Source organism: Simochromis diagramma, unplaced genomic scaffold (assembly GCF_900408965.1).
Source record: "Simochromis diagramma unplaced genomic scaffold, fSimDia1.1 OVJJ01000320.1, whole genome shotgun sequence".
Lineage (NCBI taxonomy): Eukaryota > Metazoa > Chordata > Actinopteri > Cichliformes > Cichlidae > Simochromis > Simochromis diagramma.
This window is the reverse complement of record NW_024386773.1, coordinates 5443806-5471286: the sequence shown is the minus strand read 5'-3', so window position 1 is coordinate 5471286 and position 27481 is coordinate 5443806. Positions and strand designations below refer to the sequence as shown.

At 40.0% G+C, this 27481-nt stretch overlaps 1 protein-coding gene and 1 long non-coding RNA gene across 3 annotated transcripts; one reads left to right on the top strand and one right to left on the bottom strand.

Annotated features, from left to right (window-relative positions):
- Window positions 1-27481, top strand: nisch (nischarin). 2 transcript variants are annotated; one of them, XM_040004568.1, is made up of 28 exons: window positions 1-212; window positions 1270-1353; window positions 1857-2039; window positions 5251-5299; window positions 5849-6012; window positions 6113-6208; window positions 7298-7393; window positions 7492-7644; window positions 8456-8524; window positions 8758-8943; window positions 9714-9842; window positions 10049-10162; window positions 12364-12556; window positions 14754-14872; window positions 15230-15324; window positions 17783-18058; window positions 18363-18658; window positions 19053-19267; window positions 19467-19879; window positions 20537-20706; window positions 20809-20872; window positions 21053-21191; window positions 21408-21558; window positions 21756-21875; window positions 22711-22872; window positions 23247-23419; window positions 23857-24047; window positions 24805-27481. In XM_040004568.1, exons 1-28 carry the CDS (start codon window positions 132-134, stop codon window positions 25130-25132), a joined length of 4509 nt encoding a protein of 1502 aa, XP_039860502.1. In that variant the 5' UTR covers window positions 1-131; the 3' UTR covers window positions 25133-27481. The 2 variants fall into 2 exon arrangements, with proteins under 2 accessions (XP_039860502.1, XP_039860512.1); XM_040004578.1 differs by lacking the exons at window positions 15230-15324; window positions 17783-18058; window positions 18363-18658; ... (9 more) ...; window positions 23857-24047; window positions 24805-27481 and having other exon boundaries at window positions 5-212; window positions 12364-12564; window positions 14754-14873.
- Window positions 892-1936, bottom strand: LOC120716899. The gene is made up of 2 exons (XR_005692053.1): window positions 1823-1936; window positions 892-1028 (listed from the first exon to the last, which is right to left on the bottom strand). It is a non-coding gene; the product is annotated as an uncharacterized LOC120716899 (long non-coding RNA).

The window sequence follows — 27481 nt, the reverse complement described above, 5'->3', positions numbered from 1 at the left end:
AGCCAGTCACCTGCTTCGTTCAGCATCATAACAAACATGGCGGCAGGAGGCGGCTGACTGAAAAGGAACGCTATGCATCTTTAGCAACCGTTTTCCTCAGTAATAGATAATCTGCTCTCGTTGATCACAGCATGGAGCCCGTCCCGTTTACGGAGGAGGTTTCGGAGAGAAAAGTATCTGTTGTCGGCTCAGAGTTGGTGGAAAACTACACTGTAAGCTCCGCTCCGCTCTTTTTAGCTTAATACCAGTTAGCTTAGCTTGTAGCTCTCCCGGCTTCCAGGTCTATCGGAAAAACAGCGAGTAATATTTCTGAGTTCCCCAGACAGTGGGTGTGTTGTACTGGACTTAACATGGAGATGGATTCGAGCTTTATGTCTTTATTCTTCAGAGCATGGTAAAAGCAGCCGAAAGAGCAGCTCACAGGCTAACTGCTAACTGCTGCCTTAATTTTCACACACGGTTTCGGTTGGGTTACAGTGTTTCCTCTTGAATGTGTAAATCTGATAGTCTTTTACGGATTCAGTCTTTTTCTGTTCCTTTCTTGTATGACAGTGGGCTGTGTGTTGTAACGCTCTGTGCTATTTAATGTGGCTGATAACCCGATTTGCTCCTGTTGCCTCTTGTAAGTTAAATCCTTTCTCAAGACAGCAGGACAGAGAAAAAACACCAGATTTTGAATTGATTATTAATATAGGTCACTCAGCTTTAAAAACAAGTAATGTCACCACACGTTTTCATCTGAATGGAGCTTAATATGGGAGAGTGATTTGTTCACATAATATTTTTTTTGCCATGTTTTTCTGAATTGAAGAGACGCTTTTAATCCACAAAGAGCCTGAATGCTTGAATTAAGTGTCAACTGTCCCCCTAGTTCAATACATTTTTATTTGGTTTTAGGTGTGATACATTTGACGATTTCTGGCATTTTTTGTCTAGTGAGTCACCACATAGCCACCCTTACTGCATTTTAAATACAACAGCTGTACGTTGAAGTTCTTGCTTCAGGAAACATTTGGGTTCATCTGATCCTGGAAAAAAGCAAACACGTATAAGTGTGCTGTGAATTTTCTGTTATTTGGTAAAATGTTTTAACAATTTCATGAATTTAAACCCACTTAAAATGTAATTGGTTAAGAATATTTTATTATAGTCTTGGTGATTTTCCTTTGGCAGAAATTCCAAACCTCTTTGGTGGAGATCAAAAATTTTTATATGCAGGAATCCTCTGCTGGGTCACAGATTTTAATATACGCTTCCCTGATGTTTCAGGTCTACATCATTGATGTGACGGATGGACAGCACAGGTGGACTGTCAAGCACCGCTATAGTGATTTCTACGACCTCCATGAGAAGGTAATAAAGTGGGCCAGTGAGCAGCCTTATGCCACCATCGACAGTTCAGTTTTTTAGTCTGAATCATCTAGTAAACTACAGTCACAGGGCTAACACAGAGAGATGGACACATTCACACTTATGAGCTATATAGAATCACCAGTTAACCTAACCCCTGATGGTGGATTAGATTCCAGGCTCTTCTTGCTGTGAGACAACAATGCTAACTACCTTTAGCACTTGTTGTAGTTTCTCTCTCTCCTTTTAATAGGACAATTTACTGTCTATGAATTGTGTTCATAAAAATATCTCTAACAATTTCCTCAAATTTTTTTTTATGTCAATTTCTCTCTTGTTTGAATGGCATTCTGATAAGTCTTATCAAATTACAATGATATAAAATGGAGAATAGCTACAACTTTTCATGTTCTCTGCACCTAGGAAACATTTGTTTCTTGGCTGCAGGATTGTTTTATTATGAAAATCAAACCTGGTTTTACTCCTGATGTTTGTTTCCTCTTAAGCTTACGGCAGAGAAAAAGGTTGATAGACGACTGCTTCCTCCTAAGAAGATCTTGGGAAAGAACTCAAAGAGTCTGGTGGAGCGGCGGCAGAAGGAGCTGGAGCTCTACCTGCAGACTCTTCTCCAGCAGTTTCCTCAAGCCACGCCCACACCGCTCACCAACTTCCTACATTTTCATCTCTACGTGAGTACAACCTATAAACAAGTGTGCAGTTCATGATTTAGAATAACCTCAGTTTGGAGTGGAGGTCTGTTAGGTCTTCACTACAGCAAAGAAAACGAGGTCAGAGAGTCATGCTGGTTGATAAGATCTAGATGTTCCCATTCATTTTAAATCTGTTAGACACTTTTGAGATAAAGACTCTGTGCAGACTAGTCAGGTTCTTCAGACAAAACCAGTCAAACATCTTTTTTCTTCCTATTTCAACATACGACTTCGTGTTGAAACAAAACGTTAACTGTTGACACAGCAAGACTGAACTATTGAACTATTTAGTTTTGTCCTGCTGTCTTGATTAGATTGACCTTATTTTGTGTTAAATGTTTTGCACTTAAGTTTTCCAGCTTAGAGTTTTTTTTCTTAAACAGAGAATCTACAAGCAGTAGCAGTAATATCTCATTTTTATTTTTAACCATAACATATTTACATCAGTTCATCTCTCAAATATGCTCCTGATTTTGAGAATTTCAAATTTATAGAGCCAAAGAATTACAGTATAATACCACAGTAAAACAGTTTTTTATCTCTCTTGAATGTAAAAGCATTCCCTTCGAACAATCAGCACAATTACAGCTATCAGTAGGTATAAGCTTCAGTATAACATTATAGAAACAGGTGTCAAAACACTATCCTGAAGTGACATAAGCCCAAACACATGGCACCCACCCCTGAGAAAAAGTCTCTTCATTTAAGATTAATGTCAAAGCAGTTCATCACAGTAAACACAAGACACCATCCATCAGTTATAGGCCTGATTAAACAATTTACAACATCGTATTTAAAAAAGACTCATAATAACAGTATGTGAGGATGTAAATCATGTATAAAATATATATGAAGTTTAAAACATTATTAACAATTTAACCTCAATCGCAATAAATTACAGACAATGTTTCAAATAAAAAATACTGAGCCCTTTTGATGAACTTGAACTGAGTGTATTTTATTGGACTCTCTTAAATAATACAAAGAAATTATTTAGTAGCTTTTATGAAGGAAAGTCATGGTGAAGTGGATTATTCTTCCATTTAAGGGCTGCAAAACGTGCTGATAAAGTCTAAAAAATACATCATGTTTGTACGTGTCACAGTGTTTTGCACAATGAATGCTGTGTTTGTAAGAATTGATCACGTCATGAGTTTGGCTGCAACTTTCATCCCGAGCTCTGAGTCATTGTCAGTTTTACAGCCTTCTTACGGATGAAGACATTACCCTCGGTAATGTTCTAATCCCACAGCGTCATCCCAGCAAACAATACTGAATAACCATCTTTAACTGGTCTTTTCTCAACGTCTAGGCTTGGTTGAAAACTAATCCCAAAGTTCACTGTCACCTTGTTAGATTTGATAGCTAGCCTGTTTTATATGATCCTTATACAGAGTTCAGCAAAACAAAGCCCTTAATTTAGCCAAGAGTGAAAACATCTAAAAAAAACTGATCATGGATTTCTCACTCTGTGGCTCATTTCTCATCATACTGAGCTGACTGATTATACAGGTTAACATCAGGAGGCAGAGAGCTGATGGTTTTGTTAGGTTTGTCACAGTTTCACACGAGTTCATCATGCAACAAATTTAGATGTAGATAAAATCTCAATGCTACACGAATGGCCCAGTTGCCCATTGAAGGAAACCACTGGGGTCTCTGTAAATGAGCTGGGCTGAACAGTTTATAAAACTGAATCCATGTATCAAGAATAACTATTACATTCTGTTTCTTTGTATTATATAATTTCTGTGACTTAATTTTCTTTGATAGATGAGTCTTGTATAACACACACAGTGGTTTGAGGCTTTGTGATGACAGAGACAGTGATCACATTATGACGATAATGGATTAACAAAAAGAGGCCACTGTTTGAGAAGCCTGCACGGCAAAGCACACACAGGAAAACCTCTCATGTGACTTGAAGTGAACAGCATGTGACTGTAGCGGGTAACTTTGTTTGGAATGATAGTGGGAATCTGTATCTTCTGTTTAATGTTCGGTTACATCGAAGTGTAATGTGTTTGAAAGGAAGACAGCTGACAGATCCAGGTGTCTGCAGGCAAACTTTTTGAAAACATGGTTGGAGGTTGATTTGTGTTAATGTTATTTGAAGTTTAAAAAAAAAAACTTTTGTGAAAGCATCAGTAAAGAAATGATGATCAACCATAGTGATGGGAATCATAAACCGGTTGCATTTGCATGGCTCCAAGCTTTTTTTGTTTATAGATCATTGCTGGCGTATCTTTCTGTCATTTTGCATTGTTTAACAGTGACGTAAAACTCATATCAGTGGAGTTTTTGCATACCTCAGTCACATGCAAGCGTTTCACTTTGTGTTCAGACTCAGAAACTTCAAAGACCTTTTTTCCCCACATAGAAAATAGATCAGGAATCAATATAGTGTGACCTATGATCTGCATCTGTGTCAACATTGGTATCAAGTCAATTTACAGTAGAAGAAACAGAATTAAAGAAATATTAGTAAAATACAAGGATGGTAGGGGAGAAGTTACAATAAAGACGAACTTTTAAGAAACTGAAAAACTTTGAAAGGTGATTAAAAGTGATTCAGTAATTCAGAATCTAAAAGTAATATAATAAAAAGCTTGAATGTAAAATGGGCGTAGAAATATTTTCTATTTGCTGTTACTCAGACAGACGACGTCTAACAGATGTTAGAGAATCTGAGGAGTAGCAGCTCTACCCTGAGCCCTTCCCAAATGACTGGACTCCTCACCCTATGCTAAAAAAGAGCCGAGCCACCCTTCGGAGAAAGCCTGTTTCCGCCGCTTGTATCCGTAATCTCATTCTTTCCCCTTAAAAAGAGCTAACAATGAAAGTGTTAACAAAAAGATCGGGGCTAGATTAACAGATTTAAGGTATTTGTCAACAAAAATGCTCCATCTGGTGGCAGATGGTGGCTAACATTTACAGTGCAACAATTTACCAGCACTGTGCATCAGTGACAGTGTTAACAATTAGGATAAACAACTACTATGTCTGGTAACAGACTAATGAAAATAGCGACGATTATATAAAATCTTATCTCAGGTGTTTCTTATTGTGTCATCGTCCAAACACGACCTAATGTTGTTAATTCAGTTAATTTGTAGGTGATGGCTCCATGTTGAAGTAACGACAACTGTTAGTTATTTTAAAGTTAATATAATTTTTTTTGCTCTTCCAGGAAATCAATGGCATCACTGCAGCGCTGGCAGAGGAGTTGTTCCATAAAGGTAGGATAGCAGACACAGTGGACCTGCTTTAGAGGTCTTGTTAACATCTGATTTGTAAATAACCGTTTGAAGCTTCCTGCAAAGAAAATAACAAGTGTGTAGACCAAGGGTGTCTTACATGTGACATGTTAGGGTCCAAATAGGCAGACAGTGTATTTGCAGTGTTTTTATTGAAAATGTTTGAATCATAAATATTGACTCCTGTGTGAGGATGCCACTGCAGGATTCCACTCAGCATTTATCGAAAGTTAAAACGATTTCTAGATTTCAATACGTAGTAAAGAGTAAAGTACAACTGTGTGTAGCTCCATAATACTCTAAAATTGTAATATACATGTAATAACTGTATACTCAAGCAAAATAAGATAATATATAAGATTTTTTTCTAAATGTTTAAAAAGATGGTTCATGTTGTTTATTATACATTTAAGTAATTGTGGAGCTCTTTTTTGTTATTGTTTGTTTTAAAATGAAAAGAATGAAAAGATGAATTTGACACACCTGGTTTGTACAGTGAGCAGTGCCACACTGTCTGTTTGTGTGCTGTAGGTGAGCAGCTGCTGCAAGCCGGCGAGGTGTTTTCTCTCCGTCCTCTGCAGCTCTTCTCCGTCTCCCAGCAGCTGCGGATGGCCAAACCAACCTGCTGCAATGGAGATGCCAAAACAGACCTGGGACACATCCTCGACTTCACCTGCAGGCTGCGATACCTCAAGGTTATACACCACTTATACACTAGAAATCCCTGTCATGTTGTTTCCCTCTGAGCATCAGAGGTGGTGAAGGCTCTCACTGGTTTTTGTCTTTGTTTCTCAGATTTCTGGTACCAGAGGTCCAGTAGGAACCAGTAATATTCAGGAGGCGAGTCTCCCCTTTGACCTGTCTGTTTTCAAATCCCTGCTGCAAATAGAGGTAACTGTCTCTCTGTCCATGAAATGTGTTTTGTCTGTTTTTATGTAACAATGTGATTTATTAGTGGATACAATGACGAAAGCTTTACTGGCTTTGCTAATCAGTGTGACAAAGTTTGCTAAGCTTGAACATTTGCTGAAAGCTCTTCTCGGATTTTCTTTGTTACTAAATATAAATCACTGATTTTGTTTTTGTAAATTTGCTGGGAACGCTGGGAGGGTTAAGAGTCAAGGACATACAGTATGCATGCCATAGGGTAGAAGAGCTGCTTGGACTGAATTGAACTGGTCACGCTAGTGTTAAGGTTGAAAATGATTAAATAAAGCTGTTTTTATTATTTTTATAAACACAATGCAATGTGCTCATAAAAGAGTTGGTGCTCCGTGTTTTGAGGGTCAAAAGCTTCATCCAGTGGTATGTTTGAGCTGAAATTTTGAGACTGGACGTAGCGCGCTTGAGGGTCCTTTTTGCTGCGCTTGCACAGACCAAATACAAGTAAAAAAAAAAAAGGTAAGCTTTACCATAAACGACGCACACAACAACTGTAAGCAACAGATGAATAAAACTTGAATTTTAATCACTAAAATTGAAGCATACACTTCTTGGATAGACTCTATCTCACAACAAGCCATAGGGAATTTTGTTAAATTGATTCCAAAGGCACCAGCAGCAGAAACATTATTGTGAGGTCCAGTACGGGGACTCCAGTTAATGAAGACGAGGCTGGCAGAGCCTGCAGCTGCCTATGAGTGGAGCTGATGCCTATAAATACCTGTTATTAGAGTCATTTGATGTCGAACTAAATTGTACTTTTTTACTTGGAAGATAAAAACTCATAAAAAGATAACAAACAAAATAATAACTTGTTTATTTGTTTCTTTGTGTCCACTGTGGAAAAAAAGCTCAGCTGTTGATCTGAAATAATTTTATTTTAATCTGAATTTCACTTCAGAGTTCAAACAGAAAAAAGAATAGGAGATGCTGACGCAGTATCCCTTATCACTCTTTCAAGTTTATCCAAATGTAAATGATCAGTGGTAAGATAAGTCCTTCAGCTTTTAACAATGTTACTGTTGTGTCTTTCTTCAGATCACCGAGTGCAGCTCTCAGCAGATTCTTGGTTTGTCCTCTCTGAGGTCGAGCTTGGTGACGATGAGCATCCATCGCTCCACCGAATCTATGATGGTACATTTTTAGATCAAATACAGTACATGTCTGAGTATTACTGTTGTGTGTTGCACTATACTGATACTGACGTGTGTTTCATTTATGTGACGCCTCAGTCTGTCCTCGTCCCAGAGGCGAGTGAGTTCTCGCAGTGGGAGCCTGAGGGGGTGGAGTCTGGGTGTCCGGTCACCGCTGTCATCCCTGTGTGGAGAAATCTCACCACGCTGGACATGAGTCACAACTGCATCAGTAGCATCGACAGCTCAGTGGTGAGACACACACCCGCCAAAACCTGCAACATCAGCAGCTTCACCCAGAGTTCAGTCAGTAATTATGTTTAAAAGCAGTTTTTGTTTGTTTTCCTCACAGTGAAATAATGGAAAAATACACCACATAACAGATAAAATGTTACATAATAACATTACCAGATGATACACATTGTAAGTTTTTGTCTGTTTAATTAAACAACATAATAATGTGAGATTTCTGCTGTAAGAAAAAATAGTTTTTTAAAAAACAAACAGAAAATTTCCACCCAGATATCGTAACACACTGATGGACAAAACCTAACACCAAACTACATAATGATGTTTTTTTTTTTTTCACAGCTCTCCTCTGTTATTTTCAGTCACAGAAACAAGCTGTTACAGTTATATCCTCCTGAGAATCAGCCTATTCATTTACGTCCCCCGTAATGGACATGACGTATTAAATAGAGAACACCTTGGGCTTTCCATTGATATCTGATGTGTTTGGGTGGCCTCTTTTAGCCCCAAAGAGACAGGAAATCACAAAAGGTTCAATGGGAAGATTGTATATTCCTCGGTTTTGCGTGCAAATTATTAAAGGGGACATATCATGCTTATTTCACCATCATATTTTTTCATTATTTAAAACAATCCTTGTTTATTTTGTAATGGGGAAGTTTTTCCCAGTTTTTTTTAATGCCGTTCCTTTCAAACCAACTTTCTGCTTATTAGCTGTCACTTGCAAACAGAAGGTTTAAGCAGCAGCTCTGTGATGCTTCTGTGCTCACAGCCAGAGCCCCATATCCCCACACTGAGTTTATTTCTCTTGTAGAAACTGATGCCTAAGGTGGAGTTTCTGGATCTGAGCTACAACCAGCTGTCCTCAGTGGAAAACCTCCAGGTATGTGACAGAATGAAGAATGAGGACAGGTCATGCCTCATATGACCGTCTGCATAATTCCTGAAACATCCAAAAATATTTTTATAGTTGATAAAATGAACAACGTTGTTATTTTCAGGATGATTGGACAATTTCTATAGTCTTAAATGTCACTGCAGCAATGTAGTGGTGTTAAATGTGTGTTATTTTACAAAAAAAATGTGTAAACAGAAATGACCTCCTTGTGTTCACAGCACCTGTACAATCTGGTCCACGTGGATCTGTCCTATAACAACCTCCGGGTTCTGGAAGCAGCTCACACTCGTCTGGGGAACATCAAAACCTTGAGCCTGGCTGGCAACCAGCTGGACCGACTGACCGGTCTCACCAAGCTCTATTCTCTGGTCAGCCTGGACTTAAGCCACAACCAACTGGCACAGGTAAGTACACCAAGGACACCCTGATGGCCATGTGGGAGAATACAAAAACATTTCTCTTTTCATGGTTTGTTGCAAGACGGCATATCTAACATTTCCTCCTCAGTTTTTTTTTTTTTTTAACATTGCTGTGTAAAAATTGTATTAAAAAACTAAGAGAAAACAAAAAACATGTATATAAAAGATGTAAACGAGTATTGAAATGATTAAACCTGACATTTTATTCTACTTTACATAATATATAGGGCTTCTTCCTTCTCAGTTGGTATCCTTTTCTTGAAGAATTGCCTTAAGAAGTATAAACCTGCTGTACTTCCGAACAATAAGTCTGATCATAGCTTTAAAAAAATAAATAAATAAAAAATCTTGATATTTACAAGAGTTCGTTAACACCTTGGTTTGTAAACGCCTCCAAAGAGTTTATATGATTCCACTGTTTCACCCTTTTCTTAGCAACATTACTTATAAATTATAAAATACTATTTCATGCTTCAGTGTATAGAAATATTAATGGATAGATTTGCGGATAGATCATTTTACCAGAGCTGGATATGGGTTCAACTAAGAGGATTAAAAGTTTTGGAACTAGATCCAGGAATTAATGTAACGTAGAAATAATAAAAACTGAAAGACGTCCTCTTAATATTAAAAAAACCCCAAAAACATCATAAACGAAGTTCTGTCTGGACCAAAGATTTTGATTCAGGTGGGGTGTGCAGCCTTGGCTGAGGTTTGCAGCGTCATGTTTTCACCATGTGTTTGTATTTTTCTAGTTGGAGGAAATCAGGAACATCGGCTCTCTGCCCTGTCTGGAGAAACTCAACCTGTCCAGTAACCCCATATGCATCATCCCAGACTACAGAACCAAAGTCCTGGCCCAGTTTGGGGATCGTGCAGCAGAGGTGTGCAACCAAAACCTACCACACAATATTATTCCTCCTATGCTATTACTGTTTCGGCAAACACAACTTTTTTTTCTCCACTCCTTTCTGACTGCTCTTACAGTCAGAAGGGACACTTGCATCATCCACTTCACCACAGTGCTTGTCTTTCTGTTCTCCACGTTTTTATCTTTGTGTTAATCCTTTATTTCTTTCTATGTTTTTAGGTTTGCCTGGACTGTAATGCGACGACGGAAAAGGAGCTGGACACTGTGGAAGTGTTGAAAGCCATTCAGAAAGCCAAAGAAGCCAAAGATCGCATGAGCGGCAACGACAAGAAGGTAGACTCTGTCACCCTAAGGCCCACCGAAGGGCTTAGTGTCAGTTTGTGTAGTTAAACTAGCAGCATTCATGTAAGTTCGTGGTGAAACATGATAAAATTTTCACAGTACATATTATTATTGTCTAAAATTATTCAGTCTAAAACAATGAACAAATCTATGTTAGAAAGCTGAAAGCAGTTGCACACTGATCAGCCACAACATTAAAACTACCTGCTTATAATCATGTAGGTCCCTCCCACGCCCCCAAAACAATTCTGAGAAGTAATATCTGTATTTTTATTGATTTTGTGTTTATTAGTATTTTACATAACTGTATAAATCATGGGAAAAAGTAATATCATCACATGGGCATTACTGACATTTCCCTCATCATTACGAGGTTATTGTGACACTTGTTGTTCTGTCTGTATATGGGACCTCTGGGTTTGTCCTGTAGTGTCTGGCAGCAGATCCTTTGGGTCCGATGCATTGAGGGGTTGGGACCTGTGAGTCAGGCTTGCTCTTCCCCTTCCCTTTGACGGGGCGGTCACTTTACCTTAGGGGGTCGTGCCTGGACTGCAACAACATTTGAGTGTATCTCTGATTGTTATGAATGACTCAGAATTTCATTGTAACAAGGTAATTATCTTTACCTGTCTGTGGGTTTAATGTATGGCTGATTGGTGTACTTGAACACTGTGAGAGGAACCAAACTGATGTTGTGCACTGATGTCAGTCATATGTGACAGATTCTTGAAGTTATTATTGTAGGGTCTGCCTTACAATACAAAGCGCCTTGAGGCGACTGCTGTTGTGATTTGGTGCTGTATAAATAAAAAAAATTGAAATTGAAGTCAGACTGTGCCTTTGTTAGTTGAACTGTATCATCCTATCTTTTAGATAAATTAACCCCGAAACCTGCTGTAGTTGTTTCATAACTTTAACCTGATTGTAGCTCAATCAATAATCATGACGTGTACAAACCCACCAGTTAGATGTAACTAACATAGTTTTTCTGACATCGTATTATTTACTAACGGCTCCTGAAGGCTTGAAAGTTTAGCAGAGGTTTTATTAGGTACTAATGTTAATTATTCAGTGTAAGGCGCTGTGTAGTTTTCTTGGTAAATAAGGAATTGCAGTTGGACACCACCTTCATGCTAACATTTTCTGATTGAACACATATTGCACATCAGCAGCAGAATTATTCAAAATGCATCAAATATAAATAAATCGTTCAGTGTGGAGATAAAAACTAACACACTGCAACATAACTGATTTATGAGCTAAATCTGTGTTTAAGCAGCTTTTGCGTAGTGCATCAGGACATGTATGTATCACAGGAAGGAAGGTAACAAGTTTAACAAATTCAGGTCAGGTAAGGACTTTCTAAATGACTTAGGGTTGCTGTTTGGATATTTAGCCTCCAAAGTAGTCTTTACTCATAACGGCCTGCGAAGCTTCAAAGGTTTCTCACACAGGCTACAAACACTGACCAAACTTTAGCCAAATTACAACTCGTTTATTATTCATGAAATACATGTAATAATAATAATGCATCTCGTCTCATTTAAACAAAGCCATAATAGAGTCCGGAGTATTTTACTAACACTAATTCTAAAACATGCAATAGGCTTAGCAAAGGGTCATAACTGACTCTGTGTGCATGACTGATATATGCCCTAAGTCCTCATACATGTATCTTGACACCACTTAAGAAATTGTAAAAATATTAAGCTGATTCCTGTTTAAATGACAATGTTTAAAAGTCATTGACTGGGAACCCAAATATTTTAATATCTCTTCACATTTACAAAGCCTGTCTATAGGAACAAAATAGCAAATAAAAGAGAGGCACACAGAATATTCACTGTAGTTTGTTAACTGTTGAACCCTTGGAAGCCTAATAGGAATAACCCTTAAAACTCTTTATAGAAGAAAGAGTTAAAGCTACAAAACCTGTCAGTTGTTTAAACTATAGGCACACAGATTTAGCTCATTAACTTCACTGTTATACAGTGGCACCAGACTGCTACAGATAGTTTGGTTTTTATGTTTTTTGTTTATATATCATCAGAGATTGTCTTTAGAGCTTTAAAAAAAAAAAAAGGTCATTTGTTGCTCTGCAGCTGACGGAGCTGCTGGTCGTAGAGTTGTGATGTGATGTGTAGATGACTGCTGATCTCTGAAGGCTTCCCCCCTCTCTGTCCTCCCGTCAGATCAGTGAGGAGACCAGGCTTTCTGCTGCTGTACCTCCTCTCCTCTCCTCCTCCTCCCCCTCCCCTCTCCCGGCCTCCTCTCCTCTCCCATCCACCTGCTCTCCCTCTTCTTTCGCTCCTCCTGCTGCTGTCACGTCCTCCTCCTCTTCCTCTTCTACCTCTTCGGCCCAGCAGGCTGCCTGCCCCAGCAAAGGTAATCATGTATGTATCAGGCTGTGCCATGCTGAGGGAGGGGGGTGTTTGTTTTTGTTTCTAATAAAGGACAACAGCCAGATGGTTCAGTACTACTTCTAAATCATTTATAAATTGGGCGTTGATCAACAAACTAGTTAAGTTATTGTGAAATGAATACGTTTGAGTTGAGTTTTAGAAATTTCTTTTTACGGCATCCTTGAGTTTCCTACAAAGCAGATATGATGTTGAATTCATGCCTAAAAGCAATTGTTGCATTTTATTACAGTGTGTAAAATCTCACTGCTAGATCACTAGCAGATATCAGATTGCAGTCAACTGAATTCTGATTTAATGCCCCTCCTAATTAAAGTGCATAATCCTAGCTACGGTGGCTGTGATAGGACAAACATGCTTCAGTCAGTAAAGAGTTAAAAAATATAAAATGAATAAATAATTGAATATAAGTACAGTGGTCCCTCGCTATAACACGGTTCACCTTTCGCGGCCTCGCTGTTTCGCAGACTTTTTTGTGTGCAATTTCGCATGTGTGGTTTTTTGTTTTTTTTTTTACAGCGCATTGTGTTCTCCGTCCTGATTGGCTGTAGACCATTGTCAATCAATCTCGTGCCGTGTCTCCTGTCAGTACAGGATGCGTCCAGCTTGTCAAATTTACACAAATCTTCGATCGCTAGCAGTGTGACTCTGAAGTGCTGTACTGTATGTATGTAAGTTTTCTCCCCAACAAACACAACAATGTTGACGAAACGTCGTCACCTGCGGGTGCCTTTGGTTTCATTCTATAATACTGGACTTATTTTTCTACGAAGGTTTGAACTTTGAGAGTTTTTAAACAAGAGAGAATAGTGTGAAAATGTTGATGCCTGTCTGAGAAAAGTGTTTAAAGTGTGTAGTGAGGGGTTTTACAGCCTTAAAACATCTATAATAATTGAAAAAAATTAAACTTGGCTACTTTGCGGATTTCACCTATCGCGGGTTATTTTTAGAATGTAACTCCCGTGATAAATGAGGGACCACGTACTAAATAAATCAGGAATAATAAAAAGACATGGGTGTGCAAAAATGTTTTCTGGTATTTTATGTTTTTACCCCGGAGTCACCTCAAAACTCAGGCTGCAGTTCACCTGTAGTGAGTGTAGGCTGTCCATCTGCTGTTTACCTCAGCTGACAATATGCCGGGTCTCCGCTACTTTTTACTCTTTAAGCTAAGTCAGATATAAGTGGATGAGTCAGTAAAGCTCATTTCTGTTGAGGATATCCTGAACTTTTCTGTCAGTCATGCGTCTCTAGCCACATACATAAAACGCGGCTAAGTGGAACAGTGATGAAACTGCACACAATGTAAAGCTCATAAACTGCTCTAACAGCTTTCTGTCCTCTGGTTTGGAGACGCTTTCTAAATAAAGACAAGTCTCTCTGAACCAAACTGTAAAGCCTTTCCTCCAGCTCAGACTTGGAAATTAACAGCTCTCATAACACTTAATTTTCACTCTTTTTAATTCTTAAATAAAATCTTGCTATATCTCACAACAAAAACCATTAAAAAAAGCCTGATTCCAGACTTACTGCTGGTATCATCTGTTTCCATGTTACATCAGGAATGGAGGCATCATCTTCATTGAAGGGACAAATAAACAGCTGGTGGACATTATATACATACATACATACATACATATGTGTGTGTGTGTGTATATGTGTATATATATCGATATAGATCAATAGATAGATAATATAGTGGTTATGAAGGAGGTGGAGTTCAATAGAATTTGACCATTATAACATGGGAGTCTATAAGGATTGACTCAGTTATGGAGCCAGCCTCATGTTGCTGTTAGAGAAACTGCAGTTTTTACAGTTTCTGGATTGGCTTCATTTTTCAGCCCCAGAGGTTATAGCTTGATAATACCACTGCTGACATTAATGTTTTGCTGTAGTTCCTGTGACACCTGTTCACTAACCACCTTTTTACAAGATGTGGATGCTAATCTTTCAAACCTAAACATTTAAGCATGTTTGCTGATCCTTATTCATGGCTATTATTTTGTGGAACGTAATTCCATTTGTTACTAGAAGTTTATGTACTTAAATTTAAATGATTTAGCTTTTAACCAAGATGTGATACCCTCAAACCAAGGGTATCACACCTGCCAATGATTTCACCCCCCAGCATCGCTGATGTGTTTGCTTTCCTGTTTCAGATGTGACGAACAGAGAAGAAGCCCCAGTCCCCCCCAGTGTTCCCCCTCCTGTGGATCCTACACCTTCCTCTGCAAGCTTTAGCACCAACACACACCTCCCGTCTGCTGACTCTGCACAGGTTAAACACACACAAGCATCGGAAATGGGAGGGGTCTGTTACCATCACACCAATAGGATATTAGTTAGAAGGGGAAGTGTTTGATTAGATGGGAGGGGTAGTATTGATTACTTAATTATAAATGATCTTAAATTACATGTATTACTTTAAAATCTTCCTGATATGTTTGTGCAAAATGTTTGAGGGTTGCTGCTAATTTTAAAGAATGCAAACACATCAAAGGAACACAGTAAAATTCTTATGATATTATCACCTTGGACAGGTGAAAGCACAAGACTGCATGTGAGGTGTTCAGGTGGAGGTAGATCTTGTTTAGAGTCAGCTGATCTTTATTGTTGTGTGTCTTTGTGTTTTCAGATGCAACAGCCGGTTGTCAGTTTGTCTGAACACACTCACTCTGGGGCTTCTACAAGCATTACTACTGTTACTACTTCTGCTTCTGCTACTGTATGGTCAGTATCAGATAATAGTGCTGTTACCATAACATTTAAAATTAAAATTGGCTTTAACATCTAATATATACGGAGGTTATTGAGTTTCAGTGACAATAATTCAACAGCAGAAATGTGAGTGAATAAGTCTTTGTAAAAGTCTCACTATTCAACGACAGCAGTCTTGCCAATCTTGGTTTTCTGTTCATATTTGGATGTTCCTGTGTAAATGAGTTGGGATAGAAGCAAAGCTTTACATTAAAAAACAAACCAACAAAAATGTGCATCTATACAGGGAGTGCAGAATTATTAGGCAAGTTGTATTTTTGAGGAATAATTTTATTATTGAACAACAACCATGTTCTCAATGAACCCAAAAAACTCATTAATATCAAAGCTGAATGTTTTTGGAAGTAGTTTTTAGTTTGTTTTTAGTTTTAGCTATTTTAGGGGGATATCTGTGTGTGCAGGTGACTATTACTGTGCATAATTATTAGGCAACTTAACAAAAAACAAATATATACCCATTTCAATTATTTATTTTTACCAGTGAAACCAATATAACATCTCCACATTCACAAATATACATTTCTGACATTCAAAAACAAAACAAAAACAAATCAGCGACCAATATAGCCACCTTTCTTTGCAAGGACACTCAAAAGCCTGCCATCCATGGATTCTGTCAGTGTTTTGATCTGTTCACCATCAACATTGCGTGCAGCAGCAACCACAGCCTCCCAGACACTGTTCAGAGAGGTGTACTGTTTTCCCTCCTTGTAAATCTCACATTTGATGATGGACCACAGGTTCTCAATGGGGTTCAGATCAGGTGAACAAGGTGGCCATGTCATTAGTTTTTCTTCTTTTATACCCTTTCTTGCCAGCCACGCTGTGGAGTACTTGGACGCGTGTGATGGAGCATTGTCCTGCATGAAAATCATGTTTTTCTTGAAGGATGCAGACTTCTTCCTGTACCACTGCTTGAAGAAGGTGTCTTCCAGAAACTGGCAGTAGGACTGGGAGTTGAGCTTGACTCCATCCTCAACCCGAAAAGGCCCCACAAGCTCATCTTTGATGATACCAGCCCAAACCAGTACTCCACCTCCACCTTGCTGGCGTCTGAGTCGGACTGGAGCTCTCTGCCCTTTACCAATCCAGCCACGGGCCCATCCATCTGGCCCATCAAGACTCACTCTCATTTCATCAGTCCATAAAACCTTAGAAAAATCAGTCTTGAGATATTTCTTGGCCCAGTCTTGACGTTTCAGCTTGTGTGTCTTGTTCAGTGGTGGTCGTCTTTCAGCCTTTCTTACCTTGGCCATGTCTCTGAGTATTGCACACCTTGTGCTTTTGGGCACTCCAGTGATGTTGCAGCTCTGAAATATGGCCAAACTGGTGGCAAGTGGCATCTTGGCAGGTGCACGCTTGACTTTTCTCAGTTCATGGGCAGTTATTTTGCGCCTTGGTTTTTTCCACACGCTGCTTGCGACCCTGTTGACTATTTTGAATGAAACGCTTGATTGTTCGATGATCACGCTTCAGAAGCTTTGCAATTTTGAGACTGCTGCATCCCTCTGCAAGATATCTCACTATTTTTGACTTTTCTGAGCCTGTCAAGTCCTTCTTTTGACCCATTTTGCCAAAGGAAAGGAAGTTGCCTAATAATTATGCACACCTGATATAGGGTGTTGATGTCATTAGACCACACCCCTTCTCATTACAGAGATGCACATCACCTAATATGCTTAATTGGTAGTAGGCTTTCGAGCCTATACAGCTTGGAGTAAGACAACATGCATGAAGAGGATGATGTGGACAAAATACTCATTTGCCTAATAATTCTGCACTCCCTGTATATTCATTCACCAGTCAGGCCTGATTAAAAAAATAAACTGAGAGGGGAAATAAGGCTATCCTCCAGTCTTACTTCTATAGTGCTTGAGATGACATTATTGGCTCAGTCCAGGGTGAGTGTCTCTGGCTCCTCCAATCAGAGCCCTGGACAAAATGCCACGCTAATTACACATACAATAAGAAAAAGTAAAAAGCACACTTACCTACATTTTTACTATGATGATAATTACTTGAAATATGATTAGAGATATGTGGTTTTAAAGTGCTTTGAGTTCTCAAGGAGAGTAGAACCAGTCCATTCACCATTTAGATAGACCTGCCAACACACTCCTGAAGCCGTTGGGAATTGGGGATTGTAAATATGCTCCCTGAATTCATATTTCAGCAACAGCACAATATTAAACAGGTTTGTGACCCGTGACTTGTGGGTAAGGGGCGTAACCATCATCCTCTTTTTGGTGATAAGAGTGTTTTCAGTGAGCTTGTATTTATCTCACAGTTAACACATAAGCAGGATGAGCTAAACCAAGCTGTGGTAACAGTATTTATGAGCTGACATTTTTATCTTGTATTAAACAAAAGCAATAAAAACACATCTGTTTCTCCTCTCTCCCCCCTCCAGTTGTGTCTGCTCCTCTTCCTCATCCAGACCCGTTGAGGCCAGTTGCTCCTCGTGCAGTGCTGCCTGGTGTCCTCTGCTTCCTTCTCACCTGCTTTCCCTTTCCTCCTCCAACAAGGACTTCATCACCCAGCTTACGCAGCATCTCAGCTCCACCCTGAGGCAGCAGAAGTTGAAGAAGGAGGGGGAAGACAAGGAGCAGGAGAGGGAGGAAGAGAAGAGCTCTGAATCCAGAGAAGTTCAGTCTCATGTAGAGGGCACTGAAGTGGGCAGCCCCAGGTATTTAAACCAGATATATTCTGTTACTGAATTTGAGGATTCCAGAGATTCCCACTGAATCTGCAGAGTCAAAAGGTTTCTGAGATTCTAAAATTTCTTTACTGTGTGTGAAATCCTCTATAATTCATCAGATCAGTGTTATATTCCAGCTGTTTTTAAAAGTTATTAGAGAAATGATCCTTTGGATGCATATTTATAACAACAGACAGATCATTTTAGATAATCAACTTATAAACACGGAAGAAATTCATAACTTAAAAGACCTGAAGATGACTTTTAGCTCATTCTGTGTTTATGACTCCAGTCTAGGGTCCACTGATGGCTACTTTGAGATGAGTCTGGATGATTCTGTGGAGGAGCTGGTCGGCCCCTCCTTCATGTCGCTCCCTGCTCCTACTACAAAGGAGCCTGGTGGCCATCAGGAGGAGCAGAGTGAAGAGAAACAGGAAGAGGTCCAGGTCCACCGGGTTCTGTGGTGCTACTGTGTTCAGGTGGAGGAGGAGGAGGTGAAGCAGAAGGTGGCATGCCTGGTGCTTGCGGACCAACTGTTGGGCCTGCTGTGCTCATCACATGATTTCACAAGGGCCAATCAGAACATGGGTAAGCACACAGTCTACATGCAGACTGGAGCAAACTTGGAAGCTGTTTTGTCATTTTTATCTCCATCTGACGCACAAATTCGATTTAGAAGAAATCTAGTTAACTTCTACAACACTTCTGTTATACATTAACTGAGACTAACTAGATTTTGATGTCACTGTTGGTTTCCAACCCAATCTGATGAGAAAGATATTAAAAAAAATCTCACAAGGTTTAATTTGCAAATTGTAAACACTGGATGGTTTGGCTTCTTAAATATAAGGATTTTTATTTTTTTATTATATGGCATATCTTTATGTGTTAAACCTTTGAGAGAACACTGCAAATGCATGATGTGTAGTGCTGTAATATTGAATAAAATATTAAGATGTGTGTTTTGTTTTCCTGTCTGTAGACCAAGATCTGAGTCTGCCTTTGGAGGAAGTGCTGTTCAGCCTCCAGGTGGACCTCCTGCTCCCGTACTCCCAGCTGTCACTCTCTTCCCAAGCTGAGCTCCCAGACTCCTGTCTTGCTTTTGGACTGCAAGAAAAACCAGCCCGTTGGTTCTACATCTTCTCTGAGGTTGAGGAGCTTCAGCATATTAGATCTGAGCTCACGGTGCTGCTTCAGGTCAGAGAGCGACACATAAGCCGCCTCAGTTTAATATTCAGATGCAGTCAGTGGTTTTGAATATTTGTATTTGTATTGCATTTTATCCATTTCAGATTCTTTGATTGCATTTTTAAAGATAAAAATAGAGCTGAGAGTTTATTTTATTAACTTACCATAAGTCATATTTAGAAACAGGAACATGCCTTCTTTCTTCCAGGTTGACCCAGAGCTCTCCAACACTCGTCAACTCCTTCCCCGCTCACTCATCAACTCCTGGGAGCTGGAGGAAAGTCAAGGGGCGCAGGGAGGCTATCCCGTCCTCTTCATGCCCTCTTCTTCGTCATCTGCCCTCAACACTAATCTCCTCCTTTCAGACATCTTATCTGAGGAGCCCAGCCTTCCCTCTCTGCTCTTCCTCACCCACCGACAACTGTGGGTGCTGAAGATGGACTTCAGAGAGCTGTCAGGAATAGAGAAGCCCAATGCTGGCCTTCGTCATCTCTCCTCCTCCTTTTGTAGGCTAGTCCGTGTACCCCTCGGCTCTGTGGTGCTTCACCCCAGAGAGAGAGATGCTCAGGTCGGGGACAAAGTCAGCAATGCATCCTGCTCGGACCCACAACATCCCCAGAGGTAAAGATGGTGTGAGTGGATGGTGTAACTCTAGACTTGAACTCTGACATGTATGTTTATGTTCTAAATCGATAATTTCATTAGTTTATATAAAATTATTAGAACAAAGCAAAGAAATCTGAATATATTTCAGCACCTGAGGAAAAAAAGATGATGTGAAGTTCAGGGACAAGAAAAAGCTGTTGGTCATTATTAACCATTATGCCTGTTGGAGCGTTTACATAACTGTATAAATGTATATAACTGGAATATGTGGTTTTTAGTGTCATAAAACCACAACACAGCAATGATTTATTTAATAAAGAGTTTCTTTAAGCCAACTCTGACCATATCTACAAAAAATATCTTTGTATTTGAAATGATGGCTACATTGATGGTTTTTATATTATGATTAATTGTGGTTATGTCGTGTCTAATCAGTAGATTGCTTTACAAATTAATCACATTCAATTTAATGTGATTCCTCCAGATTTAAAATCATGAATCTCTACTATTTATTTATTCCATAACCTAATTTGAAACTCTTTAAGTTGAATCTTTTGTATAAATACTATAAATAAAAATAAACGGCAATAAACAAAACATTTTTTTCCTTGATTTTCTTTCTTTAAATCTGTGTGAATCTCTTTTTTTCCATCATCGTATTGTGTCCACTAGGAGGAGTCACACTGTGGAGCTGCTGCTGGGTGATCACAGGCTGCTGGTGTGCTTTCCTCTGGTCCAGAACAAGAGCTCCTTTCTGGGGTTGCTGAGCCAACGAAGGTCTGCTCTGGAGGGGCTGAAGGTGGTGGCCCTGCCCCGGCCCTCCAGGCTCTGTTCACAGCAAGGTGAGTTCTCACAAGGTGAAGACCAGACTCTATTTTTTTCATTTTGTTTGACCTCTTCTGGTTTCTTTTCCAAGTATTACAGCTCTGTTGTTGTGTCCTCAGGTCGTTATAGATCCAGAGACCAGTGCTGTTGTACCAATACCAAGCAGTCACATGGCTCCAGCAGGTACAGCCTTTAAATATTAGCATCAAGTCTAGAGTAATAAAATTGTATTAAAGCGGAAAGTCTGCATTTCAACCACACCTTGATGTGGTTGACAGAGGAAAACCACGAAGAGCTGTGTCATTGTCCAGATATTTATGGACTGAAATGTTTTTCTTTTTGTCTTTTCCTTTTCTTTCACAGCTGGGACTCTTCCCGTCTTCACATGGAGGAGAACCAACCCTCTCCCCACCTCATTCCTGGTCTGTCACCGGGTCTGAAGCTCATGGCTGGACTGGGAGAGCAGCAGCTGCTCACCTACTTCCACAGATATATAGCACAGGTAAGAAACCCTTTTTTTTGAAGCATATGCATTACAAGAAATCACTCTCTGAGTGATCACTTTGCTTGTAAACAGAGCTCAAATCAGAACACAGTAATTTTCTAATAACTACTGTTTGCAGTGACTGTGTTAGATAAATAAACTTTAGGACAGGTCTTAAATCTTTATTCTATATTCTATGAATCATTTTTAAAATATATATATCACTTATATCAGTCTGAGGCAGAGGAGGTGAGACAGGTGCTGTGGCTGTCTGTGATTCTCTACAAATCTCCTGAGACTGAACTCACCTGCTGTCTGCTACTCTCCACTGATTCAATCTACTTCCTGTTGGAGGATTCGGCCACTACACTGGGTCATCACTCAGGTAAAATTTACTCATGTGACTGGTCCCCGGTCAACGGGACGTTTATCCATCACTGTGTCGAGTCATTCCTGAAATTTCTTTTCTGAATTATTGCGCTTTTTGCAATTGTTTGAGTTATAAAATATGTCTGAGTGGTGTCCCTGAGATCATTTTTGTTAAATCTCGATTCCTTTTTTCTTTCTGTCTGTTTCTGTCAGTGTTGGACATATCAGACTCTGGAGATCCAGACACATGTCTGTGCTGCTGTATGTCCATCAGACTCTCTGATCTGCTGGCCGTCAACGTTGGGCTGTTTGATCAGTACTTCAGAGTCGTAGGTGGGTGCTTTTACGCCTGTTCTCTCATGACATTCCAACATTATATTTTTATTCTTGGACTCAACTAGATTAGCTTTGCTTTTTTACTTGTACTGTCCTATTAGATTTATCTCCTCTTACTGAACGCGCAGCACTTTCTCATAAAATAGAAATTTATTTGTGGTGATAAGGCAGGAGGCGTGTGTGCACGTAAAGACAGGAAACTGCAATTTTTTTTAAAAGGAAAATAATAAATAATACCATTTATTAAAACAAAAAAAAAAAAAAACTGCCTAAAAATACATTAACACCCACTTTGTTACAAGCAAACCTGAGTCACACATCAGTTCCACCATCTGGGAGAGCGTCAGTAGTGCTTGTTCTGTTTTTGTATGTGTAGGGACACATTCCTATAGTCAACCTGCTGCAGAGTGATTGGGGCCAGCTGGTCAGTGGCGCCCAAACTTTGAAAATGATAGTGATGGGTTTTCCACCTATAAATAGGCGATTTATTACCGGTAGATTAAAATTAAATAATTGTGAAAAAAAAAAAAGTGTTATGAGTTTCCAGGAATGAACTGCGATTTTAACTTGGAAATTCTTGAGTATTTTCTTTTTTTTTTTTTCAAAGAGTGATGAGGAAATAGTGGGGGGGGAAAAGCAGTTTGAAACCTGAACTTTTACATTTTGGGCCATATTTAATATGCACATCCATCTATGTATGTATATTTGTATGACAGAAAGTAAGGAAAGATGTGATGGGCCCCCTTTAAGAGTGAATTGCTTTTAAATAAATAAATAAATAAATAATGTCTGTATGATTTTCTTAGCTTTCCATCGATTCTCCCTCCTGTAGGTCACTCAGCAGATCATGTGGTGTGCTGTCTGAGCAGGGACAGCTATGGCACGAGCGTTTTCCTGCAGGAGCTGATGTCAGCTCTCAGTCTGCAGCAGCAGCTTCCTCCTCCAGAGCCATCCGATCAGGACTTCTACTCGCAGTTCACCAACACAAGCACAGGTAACTCGGGCAACGGTGCCATCTGTTGTCCTAGTAAGAGTGAATATATAATATTAAAGTATAAAACCCACATCTTGTTAACAGACAGCACTTCCTCTCTGTATGGATCTTGATTTTCTCTGACTTTTTAGACTTTTATATATCATGACACTGTGAAGGGACTTATTCTTGTTTGCTTCATAGATAACATCATAGTTCAATATATTCAGTAAAGATTACTCTTTATTGTACAAAATGAAGAACTCAAGAATGTTGAAAAACATCTATTTAAGTGTTTATTTTTGTAATGTATTATTTTTGACCAAATATAAAATCTGTACAGACCAACGAAGCAATGATCATCGTAACAGATGTAAATTTGTCTCCCCCTGCAGGTAAGATGCAGAACTACGAGCTGGTCCACAGCAGCAAGGTGAAGTTCATTTATCCCAGTGAGGAGGAGATGGGAGATTTGACCTTCAGTGTAGCAGAGAGGAAGACTCCAGCAAGCGTGGCGTCCTCCTCCCCATGCTCCTTTAACGTCCTGCTGTACCTGCTGGTCTTCCAGGTAAGAACTTCTTCTTAGAGAAACGTTGCATGCAGGAGCGGAAGCAGGATCTTCTCAGGCTAACTCAGTGTGCACATAATTGCAGCCACTATGAGCTTGTGAATATAAAAGGATCTATAAAAGAGAAGCAACGTTGGATGTTCATGTCGATAGAAACGTGACTTCCAGTTAATGTTCACACTCCTCTGTATCTGCTAAATGTGTGAACGGGCTACTGTGGTAATAATGACACTGTGAGCATTTTGGATGACAGTAATTTGGCTTCCAGTAACATTGTGATAAACTCTTAAAGCTGTTTGACTGTTTGGCTGTTGCTGAAAACTGATGTTTTAGATAAAGAATCAAATCCAGTCTTGTTTTTCTGGTTTTATAATTCCTGTTTTCAATTTCTGAGCTTCTTGGTTTTCTCTATTTTTATTATGATTATTTTCCACCAGGTCCAGATCCCCAGCAGTCCACCCAGCCAAGGCTCTGCACTCTCAGGCACCTCCTCTTCTGATTTAGGCTCTGCCCGGTCTCCAGTTCTCCAGCCCAGGACTCTGATCCTAACCAGCACCGATGTGTTCCTGCTGGATGAAGACTATGTCAGCTATCCACTGCCAGACTTCGCTAAAGAACCTCCATCCAGGTGAGAACAAAGAAATAAAACCTTTTCAAACAGCCTGTATACAGGGGTGTTATGATAGAGCAGAATTATGCACGACAACGGCCTTAAAGTGGGGAGGAAAGTCCAACAGGTATTAGAAAATTAAAATCAATTCTGTGTTCTGTGTCGCCCCTAAACTTGGTCTGAGTCACAAGTTTGCCGCAAGAAAAAAAAGTCGTTGTTTGTCCTCGTCTGCAATAGAAAAAGAGGAAGAAGAGGAGACAGAGACCGGCTGAGATTGTACTGTGCAGACAGCTTAGTCTGAAATACTGAAGGAAAACACACAGCTCAAGTCTGTGCTCAATGAAGCCAAAGAGGAGAAGCATCAATTCAGAAACTGTCAAGAGGAACAGGAAACTGTAACATACTGGCTCTTTTTGATTGTTTAGGTTTCAGTCCGACAGTTCCCGCTGATCCCGATCCCACATTTTACTGGCCCTTTGTTGTTTTGGTTCTTTTTATTCTCACATATTCTTTTAAATATGTTTTACAGTCTGCACGCTCCATTTTAAGTTGTAAGTCCACCACCAGCATCACTTTCCTGTTGTGTTCTCCACACCGTGGATAGAAGCCTCTTAGTTTCAGTAACCTCACATGTTTACTTTGATGTGAAAATAGACTGTTCCCAGGCTCAGTATACATTGGAAATGCATGTTTAAAGCACTAGTTAATGAGTTGTTTTTTTTCCTTAATAGAAATAAGTATAACTGGACGTTACTGACGGTTGCAATCTCTGCAGGGAGCGGTACCAGCTGCGTGAGGCCCGGAGGATCCGCGACCTGGACCGGGTGCTGCTGGGCTACCAGACGTACCCCCAGGCTCTGACTCTCGTGTTTGACGACCTGCCCGGCCCCGACCTCCTCTGCCACCTCACCATGGACCACTTTGCTGTCAGCTGCAATGAAGCTAATCCCAGAGGAGGTGTGGCCAGCAGGGGTGCAGAGGGCGAGGTGCAGTGGTGCATTTTTGTCCCGGGAGCCGACAGCAGAGAGAGGCTGATCTCGCTCCTCGCTCGACAGTGGGAGGTGCTGTGCAGCCGAGAGCTTCCTGTTGAGCTCACGGGCTGATTGGTTGACAGCGATGACAGACAAATAGGTGACTGCTCAGCTGCTGGTTGGTGGGTGGAGTCATCATGTGATTGGGTTCATTTACACATGGACTCAGGGTTTGATTGGTTTAATCTCAGTGTTGGGCCATGGAGTCACTGCAGGAGGGACATCGGGAAGAGAAATCTGATCTGAAGATGAGAAGAGATTTCTATGCGGAGGATGAACACAAAATGAAATTTCCTCCCTTTTTTGGTTAATAATTGACAGAAATTAATAATAACTGGGGTGGAGTCATGGGTGAAAATATTGAGACTCACTGCACTAGATGATGAAAGCATTTCTGTGCTTTTGGGGGGGGGGGTTCTCAGCATTTCGGTTCTTTGAAGATGGAGGAACAGGCCACCGACTGAACACAGTTTGAAGCTTAGTGAGACTTTATCCTGAGCTTAGACTTCTCACTATCAGTACAATTGCGGCCCAGTCAGATGACGGAGGGTGTCGACTCTGGTCAGAACACAAAAAGGGTACGTCATAATGGGCGAAAACCAGTGCTGTGACTTTGGTTCTTCCACTTCTTTGATGTTGACCAGTAGAAGCGCAGAATGCCACTAAGCTGTTTATAACTAAACATGATAGTGATGTTATCAGAGTTGTTTGGATTATTTTGGCCTCCTGTAGTGAGCGGTACCAGCTGCGTAAGGTTGGAGGACCCACGGCCTGAATCTGCTTTGCTCTCAACAGGTGTTTATACAGAAAGAGAGTAGAAGTAGTGACCAGAGACCGTGAAGCATCAGTGAAATTCAGCGACCTGTAGTGATGGGGTGCCAAATAGAAAAGGGTTATCAAGGCTAATGGAGAGCTATGTGAAGCAGAGCGGGGGGACAGAGTCACGCATAACACTTTGGTTGCTGTTGTCTGTTTACATTCTTTTCCAGGAAGTTTCTATATGGCGCCGCCTTCCTGTTGTTGTGAGAGATGAACGTGATTGGTCATAGAGCAAAATGTCGACCGTTATGTCTCTCAGGCAAGAAAATGCAGGATTTTATGACCCCGCAATCGCCTAATCTGAGACAGTGACCACCGTAATTTGAAAAATCTGAGCCCAGCAATTATTCTTCTTACAGATTGGTGGGAATCTGGCTCCGTCCCCCTCAGTAGTGTCTGCACATCACTGGATTACAGTGACAGGAGACAGGAGAAGAGGCCCGTGACCTTGTACGAAGCCAAAATCCTGAGACTTTTTTTTTTTTTTTGGCACAGCTTCTCCTTCTTGTAAAGCATCTAACCATACATTGTATATTCTTTTTAAATTTTTTTAATTTTATATATATATTTTTTCTTTTTGGGGTGGGTGGGGGGGGTTGTAGATGTTGCACACACAGACTGGATTTGCACAGCATTGGGCGCTGCAGAGGGTCCATGGGAGCTCCAATACTCCTAATTCAGGATTATGTTCTGGTTCATCTTCTAAGACTCCGTCTTATCCAGACTCTGATCTGAAGGTGGATCACCTCCATTTGCTGGACATGTTTAGCCTAGCTTAGCACAAATACTGGAAGCAGAGGGAAAAGCGTAGCTTTATTAAAACAGGAAAGAAAACATTTAAATAACTCCAAAGTTATTTGATTTACTTGCTTTTATTTACTGGCTTTAAAACCAAAAATAGCTTTTGTGTGTGTGTTCCTATTCCTTTGTGTGTTCAGCCTGACTGATGATAAGATCGGGGGGGGTTTCCATTTGAAATAGCACAAACACACAGCTGCTCGGCACAATCTTCTCTCTGAACATTTTATTTCTTGCACATTATAACTGATGAAGCAGTATTACTGAACTGTATAATGAAGCTTTTTAATAATATGATATTAATATAATTGTTGCTTTTGGACAGACGGATGTTTCCCATCCTGAAGCTTATTTTGTAAAAAGACACAAGGGTCCTGATATTATTATCATCATGAACTCTGAAATGTAGTATTATCATCGAGTGTTATTTTTTTAATATATTTTGCTTTGTGTTTTATGTAATTTTGTTTTTCTTACAATACAAATGACACATAGGATGCTCTCCCACCCGTCACCACTGTTGTTTAACATTATTGGGCATTGTAAACGGGAAATACCACTGAATTAAAATGAAACTGAAAGCTTTCCCATGAAATATTAATTCCTATTTTGGCGGTTTGGTTCTTTGAAAAAATCAGCAGGATTTAACCACAGTCTGCAAACTTTTCAGCTGATGCAGCAATCTGACCGAAACCAAAGGAGGTCTGTTCACTCTGCGCTTCTGTGGAAAATGACTGACAAGTGTCCGGCTCACCGGCAGCAAAAGAAATAAAAAGAACTGCGAGTGATGTGCTGATTACACTA

Coding starts and splice junctions, on each gene's coding strand:
- nisch (XM_040004568.1), top strand. CDS start 132: ATGGAGCCCGTCCCGTTTACGGAGGAGGTTTCGGAGAGAAAAGTATCT. Junction 20,873..21,052: donor CAGTCACATGGCTCCAGCAG/GTACAGCCTTTA, acceptor TTTCTTTCACAG/CTGGGACTCTTCCCGTCTTC. Junction 24,048..24,804: donor GCTAAAGAACCTCCATCCAG/GTGAGAACAAAG, acceptor CAATCTCTGCAG/GGAGCGGTACCAGCTGCGTG.